This window comes from Octopus bimaculoides, chromosome 2 (genome assembly GCF_001194135.2).
Source record: "Octopus bimaculoides isolate UCB-OBI-ISO-001 chromosome 2, ASM119413v2, whole genome shotgun sequence".
NCBI lineage: Eukaryota > Metazoa > Mollusca > Cephalopoda > Octopoda > Octopodidae > Octopus > Octopus bimaculoides.
Window position 1 is genome coordinate 115,572,394 of NC_068982.1, and position 10,311 is coordinate 115,582,704.

Genomic DNA, 10,311 nt, shown 5'->3' on the forward strand with positions numbered 1-10,311 from the left:
ATATATATATATATAATATAATATACACAAAGACACTTCCATTCTTGCTATTGTCTTTATTTTAGGAATGGTGGAAAGTTGAAGTTAATGATCGCCAAGGATTTGTACCTGCTGCATATGTGAAGAAATTAGATCCAAGTCTCTCTGCAAGTCGAAACAATCTGATGGATGAATTTACTATATCTGTGCGACAGAATCAAATTGAGACCCAGTAAGTAGCAGTTTTAGTAAAATGTGAATAAGCTGGCCAAGCAGCATATTAGCTATGTTAAAATGCAACCAATTAAAATTTAGCATTAGCAAGATGACTTTTAGTATCACCAAATTGATGAAGTCTTTTATGGGGCAAAGATGGAATATGATGTAGGAGGCAGGGTCTGCAGTGTGATGCGAGATATTAAATCCCAAAACTCTTCTGAATATAGTCCAGGATCAGAAAATAGGTGATTACCATTATTTTCAATGTTAATAATTATTCAGAGCCAAAATAATTTTTTGATCTAGGTTTTTTTTTCACAAAGAAAAGAAAGCAGGCATTCTAGGAGACAATAAATTATACCATGTACTACGACTGAGGTGTAGTTGCACTGGCTAGCTTTGCTGCTTGGTGTTATATAATTGATAGGAAAAAAATTTACTGTTCTTGAGAATTCTAAATTGACTACATTATTAGTGTCACTCATTATTTTGATGGGACAGTATTAAATGTTTTATAATGAAAAATTGTTTTTTTTTTCCTCTTTAAAAAATCCGTCTATATTCAGGTTGGAGACTATTTTACATGTCTGTTTGGAATATTCCAACTGAAATAGTTATTCAAAAAGTTTTTGACATAGTGAACTTTTGAATTTTTTCAGATATGCTAGCTTAATTGACCTTGCTGATCAACGTCGTACAAAGCTTCAGGAATCTTGCCGTGCTTACCAACTAGTGCGAGAAGCTGCTGAACTAGCTTCTTGGATTACTGAAAAGGAAACCATTGTTGTAGAGCATGATGTTGGAGAAGATCTGGAACAAGTTGAAGAAATGCAGAAAAAATTCGATGACTTCCAAAAGGTACCTAAAAATAATAATAAAACTTAGAATGTTTTTACTGTCATTATTTTATTTCTTGTATGCATTTGTCTTCTATTATTAAAATTATTAAAGTATATGCTGCTTATAAACATTTACTAAATATTTTGAAATTTTTAACAGGATTTGAAAGCCAATGAGGTCCGCCTACAAGAGTTGAATTCTATTGCCGATAGATTAACAGCTATGGGACAAACTGAAGCTGCTGAGAATATCAGGGAACAGATTGCTGTAAGTTATTTTAATCCTATACAAAATTTCAGGCTTTTGTGCTTAATTTTGTTTTAATTATGTATGTTCATTTTGCTTACAAAAACTGACTTTGGTGTTTAACATTGATATTTGTTGAGTTTAAGATAATTGATATGACAATAGTTTGATCATTATCTATTCCATTTTAGAAACTCAACAACCGTTGGGAAACCCTTCAAATGGTTACCCAAGAAAAACAGCAGACTCTTGGCTGTGCTCATGAAGTTCAGAGATACCACAGGTAACTATTATTTAGTTTGTTCATAGTTCACAGTAAGTGGACATTGTTTTGTTAGGTAAAAATATAATAGTTGAGGTATTTTTATTAGTAGTTCTTGTCTGACTAGGTTAATCTATTGTTTTTCTTTTTTTTTAACAGAGATGTGGATGAGACAAAAGACTGGATTTGTGAAAAGGACAATGCACTTAACAACGACAATTATGGAACAGATCTGAGTAGTGTGCAAGCATTGCAACGTAAACATGAAGGTGTTGAACGTGATCTTGCTGCACTTGGAGAAAAGGTTGGTTACTTGAGTGCATTTTTTAAATGCATTTTTCTGAAATTTATCTCTCTTTCTCCTTTCATGTGTTCAAAATTGTTAGCTTTAATGGGAGTAAGGTATGTGGGATAGACATCTTGGTACTGCAGAGTGTGTGCAGAAACTATTTGGTATGGAATGTTTTGGTGCTGAGAAAATAGTGAGTGCTCAGATGGTACTGTGTTTGAAACATTTTGTCAATGTGAGTACAGACAACTATTTGTGTATTTAAAGCGCTCTGTCTTGGTTGCTGTTGCAAAGCAGCCTTTTCTCACAATGCTTTGGTCTACACTTGCTGCTGAACCTTCAGATTGAGAGCTTAGAGGATGTAAATCGTACATTTTGACACCAAAAACAAGTCTGCTCCGTTACTTGTTTAAACTTTTAAAACGACAGAGAAAGGTCATTAAAAAAAAGGGTTACACTGTAGACGACTTCTAATCTAGTTGTTCAGACAAAGAATCTTACGAGTGATAACCAATAAGTCGTATGTAGTTGGATCAGTTATCTTCTTCACTGTAATATAATGACTGTGTAGTGCATCCTGTTGGTTACTGGAGTGCATTTTTTAAATGCATTTTTCTGAAATTTAATCTCTCTTTCTCTCTTCATGTGTTCAAAATTGTTAGTTTTAATGGGAATAAGGTATGTGGGATAGACATCTTGGTACTGCTGATTGTGTGCAGAAACCATTTGGTATGGTGTTCAGACAGATTTGTACTTCTTAGACTAGAGATTTAATGGTCAGAAAATTACTTTAATGCAGGTATGAATAAGAATAAAGGTTTTCAGCCTGTCATTATTACATTACAAATATGTTTAAAATGTTCCTCGAAGTCAAGAGTGGTGAGAGGTTGTAGTGGTGGTAACTGTAAGTTATGAGGAATGAGTTTTAGGGGTAGATTATTGGGGAGGAGTTACTTTTATTGTCTTAGTTACCTTTATTGTCTTATGGATTTATCCAATCCATGGAGATGGATGATCGGATGATACTGCTGATTTTTCTAGTCCATATATAACCAGAAACAATATTTTTGTTTAATCTATAATTCGCCTAGTCAGTGGATAGAGAGACAATGATGTAGGTTTGTCTATTCCATATTAACTTGGGTAAACTAATATAATCTTGTGAGAGATTATTATTGTTTCTCTAATATTTCTGTGCTTTCTGTTTAGGTACGTGACCTTGATTCCTCAGCCAAAAGACTGATGGAAAGCCATGCTGATCAAGCTGAGAGTATTTATGTACATCAAACTGAAATCAATGAAATGTGGAATGAACTTACATCAAAGGTCAGTAAACATTACCATATTTTCGAATTCCAGAAGTTTGTTTTCCTTTGTGGTCACTTTGTCAAAAATGTTGTGACATTTTCCATTTCTTTTGTGCAGGCTGATGCCAGAAAATCTAAACTTCTTGATTCTTATGACCTTCAACGTTTTCTCAGTGATTATCGGTAAGATTTTCCTTTGATTTTCATTATCTTAAATGAATTATATAATATAAATATTTGTAATAAAATATGTGGTATAAGAATACATTTCCAATTTTACATTGTGAATTCACTGTTGTATGCCATTTTTGTGTTTACACATGCATTCATATACTATGTTTACATTATTCTTTTAATTTATTGAAACAAATGATTTTTTTTTATATTAGTAGAAATTTGAATTTTAATCTAAACTTCAATCACTGTTCTTCTAACTTTATCTAAAGAATTTCAGCTTTAAACAAATATTAGTTAATTGTCAAGTAAAACAATTCTTACTAGTTTATTAAATTTTCTTAATATTCCTTGAATTTTGGTATTTTTGTTTTATTTAATGTTTTAAAAATGTGGAACATTGAATGAATATGTTCATTGGCTCAAATCTTGAAATATGCTAGAATTTTAGTACTCTCAAATCATTTACAACTTTGACTAAGTTCATGAGACTATTCACTCAAATATGAGATGATTTTTCACAGAGAAGAGTACTTCATAAATTTTCGACAAATATTTGAAATGCATTTACTTCTTCTTTCAGTGATCTCACATCTTGGATCACTAGTATGATGGCTCTTGTGTCATCTGATGAACTCGCTAAAGATGTTACTGGTGCTGAAGCTCTGCTAGAAAGACATCAGGTTTGTGTTTTTATTTCTGATCATTTAACTAACAAGTACTCAAATTACCACACGCACACACATACCCATTACATTATTGTTTTCATTTCATTTACACTTTGTATTTATTTTAGATATTAATAATTATCCAGGTATTTAAGTTTTTTCCTGGATTCAAAGTTTCTCCCTCACTGAATTTGGCACACTGAAATAAGTTAATATTTTTGTGAAAGATAACTTCAAAAATAGCTTTAAAAAGTCTTCTGGGTGAGCATTAAGCATTATTGTAATTGTTTACTGGTTATTGAAACTCACAAATCACCACCCATTATTTGATGTTGAAAGTGAGGAATATAGGTACTGAAAGAAATTGGGTAGCTTTTTGACATTACTTGAACCAGCACATAAAAAAGCACAACTGAAGAATGAAGAGAAATTAGAATGTGTTGGAATGAGGGATGGAACTCATATTTAGACTTTTTGCAAACATTCTGTTTTTATAGTGAACATTTTGGTATTATTTTAGTTAATTATATAAATGAAATTATTTTTATGTGGTTACAAATTATTCTGTTTGCTAGAGGGAACAGCTACTAAGGTTGACTATTATAATGTTTCAAAGACTGATAAAAATATAAAGACAGAGAAAGCAACAGTGATAGTTACTTAGATGTTGAAAATATCTGATAAAATAGAACACAAGCTAGTTACTTAGTTACTCATGTATTGCAAGTAGGTAGTATCTGCAATGACTTGTGTGACCTCATTTGCAAGAGAATGAGATTTTTAGGAAGGAGTAATTATAGTGCAGCTTAAATTAGCTTCATTTTGGGTTTGTGTCAAGACCAGGAATCTGTGATGTCCTCTTTTTAATGAAACAACTGCAAGAGAAATTCTTAGCTAAGAACAAATACTAAACCTTGCATTCATAGCCCTTGTGAAGGTTTTTGACAGGTTATGATACTCTGAAGCTGAGAGGTCAGAGCTATTCAAGCTATGAGCAGGGTTGCGGTCTGCAAAATGAGAGTTAAGTTTAGCAAAGAAATAAGCATACAAGTAAGGTATACACAGGGCTTGTCTTTCAGTCCCTTCTTGTTTATTATAGTTCTCCAAGCTATAACAATGAAATTCAAGACTGGCTGGCTGATAAGTATTAGAGGAAGATTTCCAAGTGTAGAAGTAAGGCCTAAAAGTTAACCATGTGAATAGAAAAGTTTTAGTAGGAAGGAATGCAAACAGCTTTACTACTATCTTGGAAGTGGTGATGTTCAATATGCAGAAAAGGAGTCTGTAGAAACTTTGTACTGTGTACACTGTGCAAACATGGGTATACAAAAATTGTAATATGATCTCAGGGAGACTGACAGAAAAATAAATTTCCTATATCATGGATGTACAGGAATAGCTAACAGTAAGAACATCCCTTGATTTAAGTAGCAAAGAGAAATTACTGCAGAATTCAGTAGCTAGAATTACAGCAAGGTGGCAAAAGTTGAGGCTACTACTGGTTCTGCTGGAGGCAATGGACTTTTTTCTGTGAATGAAGAGCAGATTTTGTGATGATACCAATGTGTTACATTACATAATAGAAATGGACCCAGCATACTCCATTAGATGCATAATGTCAGCATGCATAAATGACAGCTGAAGTGAGTTGAGAGGAAAAGAAATGAACATTAGAAGGATCAGTTGTAGTCTGCAAAAGAGAAGACGGCATTAATACAGACATCATCATTGTTTAACGTCCATTTAACTTCCTACTTACTAAGACTTTGGTTTTTGCTCCCTAAGACCCTTTGATTCTAGACTCCCACACCCTAAACTTTGTCTCTAGTTCTGGCAGTGACTCAGCTATTAGAGCAAGGTCATCAACATAGAGCAGCTCCCAGGGGCAGTCTGTCTTGAATTCCTCTGTTATTGCCTGGAGGGCTATGATGAATAAGAGGGGCCTGAGGATTGGTCCTTGGTGAACCCCTACTTCTACTCGGAATTCTTCACTATACTCGTTGCCAACCCTCACCTTACTGACAACATCCCTGTACAGGGTTTGTACAGCTCTTATCAACCACTTGTCTATCTCCAGTTTCCGCATTGACCACCAGATATGGGATCGGGGGATCCTGTCAAAGTCAACAAAAGCCAAATACAGAAGTTTATCTTTGGCTGGATATTTCTCCTGCAGTTGCCTTACTGGAAATATAACATCAGTGGTGCTTCTGCCTGGTACAAAACCAAACTGCATCTTATCTAGGCTAACTCACTCCCTAATTAGTTGGGCTATGACCCTCTCTGTAACTTTCATTACCTGATCCAATAATTTGATACTCCTGTAGTTATTTTTATCTAAAGCATCACCTTTACCCCTGTAGTAGTTGCCTATGGTGCTGCTACACCAGTCATTGGGTATGACTCCTTCATGAACTACCTGATTTATGATGCGGGTGACAAGACCATAACTCACACCACCCGATATTTTAAGCATCTCAGTCGTGATTCCTGATGGGCCAGGTGCTTTCCCTGTCTTCATATCCTTAATTGCTTTATCTACCAGGGTTCTGTCGATTTGGGTAGCTGGTCCCTCAATTGGGTCAACCTTTGGCAGACTCTCCTCCTCTTTAAACGCAAGGGCACCATCATCCATGCAGACACATTTCTCTCCTATGACATCATGATTTTCTCTCATACTGTCTTGCAATATAAATGCTTCAGTTCTTTGGTCCTCACATTGCTGAACATTGGCAAACTTCTTTTCTGCTACTCCCTTGGCTATATATACCTGTCTCCTAGCTTCCATTTTGGCTATCTGATACATTCTCTTGCTACCCCAACTCTTCCAAGCCTATTTCTTTGCTCTAATGGACCTGTCTACAGTATTGTTCCATCACCATGTTACCCTAGGTCTGGAAGGGACTTTGCACTAGCCACAGATTTGGTCTGTGGAACTCAGCAAGCTGTCTCGCAGGAATTTCCAGCTGCCTTCTATGTCACAGAACTGTAGCTCCTCCTCCCTATCATCAAATTTAGACCTGTAGCTTCCTAATACAGTTTCAATATTGTTTGTATTGTGTATAATTATAGCAAGAACTATATGAAACTGCCTATATCGGTGTAAATAATGACTGAACAAAACAATAGAACACCACTTATACACATTAGAATTACATTTGCTGTGTCAATGATCACCATTTTTTTCTTTTTTATTACTTTTCATTATTTTGTTTGCTGTTCCCCATTCTCTTCCATTTTTAAAAATCTTTTGTTTTGACTATTATGTGATGTTAGTGACTCGACCATCTCACAATCTTGCAGATGTTCAGTTCTGAAATTGTGAGCCATTATGGAATCTCGCAGTACCCTGAAGATGATGAGGATGAGGTAGAAAGAAGCTTGTCCTGTGTGTGTTGGAATGACATTGATATAGCCTTACTTAGGTCTGCCTGCTTTAACAGGCATTATTTAGGCATGACTTTTCCAGAAATCTAACCATTTTAACTTCTTACTAAAGTTTAGGAAAATAAAATTCCTCATATCAATTATTGAAGATATACTATTGTAGGATACAAAAAGATGATCTCTACATACTTACTAGAAAATGATTTCTTTATGCTAATTCTCACAAAATTTGTAAGTCATTAATTTTGAATTGTGTTGGAGCTAGTTTTCTGGAATAGTCTTGTCCTATTGCTGTTGCCAGACCAGGCAGTTATTGTTTTAAAATAACAATTGTTGTGAGACTGCTAACCTAATCAACCTTTTGTGAATCTGATAATTCTTTAAGAATTTAACTATTTTTTTTCAGCATTTTGATGATCATATTTATTCCCAATTGTATTTTTAAGATTTGTCTGTTGGAAAATATTGTCATCATCACCACTATCAGTAATTTAATATCAATTTGCTTTGGAATGTTTGTATCAATTTACATTAGGGATAATAATTATGGAAAAACCTTCTTCATATCATTTTTTCAGATGTTACCACAGTAGTTATCTTCTGAAACCTTCTATTTCTCTTTCTGAGCATATATCTCTAATTTGTTCAAGGAATTAAAAAAAATTTTTGTTCTTTTGTGCTAACCTTTAAATTCTTTCTGCTACACTTGTGTTTGTTCTTTAGTACTGTCACTGTAAAGTCAGCAATACTTAGCTTTCTCAGGTTTTAGAATGCTTAAGTTAGAATTACATGGTAGAATTATATTGTAGGGGTTTGTTGGTGAAAAATAAAGATAAAAGCAAAATCTCAGTGACTGAAAGATGGAAGCTTTCTTTCATTAGCATCTATTTTTCTACTCAGAAAATACAAATTGTGTGTTTTGCTTCATGAGGATTTTTACATATGACTATTTTGTTTCCACCTGCCCTCACTTATTAGTATTTGAAACATATCACAACTTATCACTTTCTATACTTGATAATTCTAATGTATATTAGACACCATCATTAAAATCTTCAATCAGGGAAACAAGGAAAAGCTTAAGTAGTGGAATTTGGTGTTTATATTTCTCTTGGCTATTATATCTAATATGCAGTGTATCACCATAATATTATAAAAATAATGTGAATTTGTGTAATGAAAACTGAAATTTTACGACTCAAAGATTTGTAATTTGAGTCTGGAGACAAGGCTTATTGAGTTGGAGGGAGAATATTTTTTGGAATTTTTTTTCAGTATGTCACAATGAAATGTTTGTAGGATGTTTGAAAAAAAAAGACCATCTTTATATCTAGTTAATTCTTTTAAAGATTACTGTCTGAAACTATTTTTATCATTCTGTTACATAATAGGCAAAACTTTTGTTTCAATTATCAGTTAATATATAGCAAATATTTTAAAGTATTTAAGCACACCTCTGGATATTATCTTCATTCATTCTCCATCTCTGCCTCTTTCTTGTAACTTCAAAGTTTGCTTCTTTCTGAATTATTTTATTGGCATAGAAAAATTTAGACATCTGCATAATTTATTCAGTGAAATTTGCTAATTCTTTGTTGATAGTGTCAGTTATTCATCTAAAACACAGATTCTGTATCATTTCTCTTAATTTGTTCATGTTCATTATTATGTTTATTGAAGATAAAGTATAGCAAAATTGAACTGGGTAGTTACAAAGACAGTTTCATTTCTGCTGAGATTTGCATGTTGTAGCAGAGTATCACTTTAAACTAGCTCTTTAGTACTTATGAATGTGTTCTGTTTTCAAATTTGCATGCAATTACATTTAGCTTCAGCTACCATCAGTAAAGAATATTTTGGGCTTTACAACTAATTAACACAGATTAGTTTCAAAAAGTGCTATGTGTATTTTCGACTAATTCAGTTTGACAAAAGTTTATATACTTGTTTCCCCTCTGTACTTGTTTCCGCCTCTGTACTTGTTTCCCCTCTAAAATTAAATCACTGCAATATTACTTGACAAGAAGCTAGACAGTCTATATTGCAACAGTAATCTGTCTCCACAATAATTACACATCATTTTCAGCTTTCAGTTATTTTTCTAACAATCTCTTCTTTCCTTACATTCCCAATATTCAAGCCATTACCTATTTCATTAAATGATAATCTAGAATTATCAATTTCATTGTGATCTGATTTCCTCTTATAATTATTGTTTGTCTCAAGATATTTGAATTGCTGTAGTTTTGGATGACTCTATGAGAATGGAGGAGTACTGCTAGTGAATGAAGACATTCAAATAAAAATGTCCACAACTCGGAAATAAACTTGTTTAATTCTTTCAGCTTTTTTTTTTTTTTAGTTTAAGTTGCATAATTTTATTTCTTAGTTGCAAATTATTTACTATTTTTCTTTTATAACCACAAGTTTACTTCCCCTGTTTTGTGCAATCATTTGGGGTGCACAATGAAGGGAAGGGAGAAAATTCTTACAAAAGGAAATTTAAGGCCTCAGATAGGATTTTTGCTTTGCTTGCTTGTTAATTATCTATTCTTTAATCCAGTAATCTTCTAAATGAATGCATGTATTTCAGTTAGTGATCCATTATGTCTCAACAGTTGGTGCATGTGCACTTGAATGGAAGAGGATTCCATTTATTGGATTATTATTTATTGTTTTTGGTATTTATTCAAATGTTGGTTTTAGTGCTAAAATTATTTCTCCCAAATAAAATATGGGATGTTCTTGAATGCAATCAGTTCTGCTTCAATTATAATGGAAAGGCGGCGAGCTGGCAGAAGTGTTAGCATGCTGGGCAAAATGCTTAGCGGCATTTCGTCTGTCTTTACGTTCTGAGTTCAAATTCCACTGATGTTGACTTTGCCTTTCATCCTTTTGGGGCCAATAAATTAAGTACCAGTTGTATACTGGGGTCGAACT

The 10,311-nt window shown here is 33.5% G+C and overlaps 1 protein-coding gene across 15 annotated transcripts in view; it reads left to right on the top strand.

Annotated features, from left to right (window-relative positions):
* The window catches only part of LOC106879353 (spectrin alpha chain), a 93,630-nt gene that overhangs the window by 55,529 nt on the left and 27,790 nt on the right, over window positions 1–10,311 (top strand). For 10 of the 15 annotated variants that reach the window (XM_052978633.1, XM_052978636.1, XM_052978635.1 and 7 more), the window contains 9 exons: window positions 66–211; window positions 858–1,056; window positions 1,198–1,305; window positions 1,476–1,567; window positions 1,706–1,850; window positions 3,045–3,161; window positions 3,261–3,325; window positions 3,900–3,999; window positions 7,288–7,353. In XM_052978633.1, coding sequence (XP_052834593.1) covers window positions 66–211; window positions 858–1,056; window positions 1,198–1,305; window positions 1,476–1,567; window positions 1,706–1,850; window positions 3,045–3,161; window positions 3,261–3,325; window positions 3,900–3,999; window positions 7,288–7,353 — 1,038 coding nt within the window. The remainder of the gene's footprint in view (window positions 1–65; window positions 212–857; window positions 1,057–1,197; window positions 1,306–1,475; window positions 1,568–1,705; window positions 1,851–3,044; window positions 3,162–3,260; window positions 3,326–3,899; window positions 4,000–7,287; window positions 7,354–10,311) is intronic. The other 5 variants (XM_052978641.1, XM_052978642.1, XM_052978643.1 and 2 more) reach the window with 1 other exon arrangement.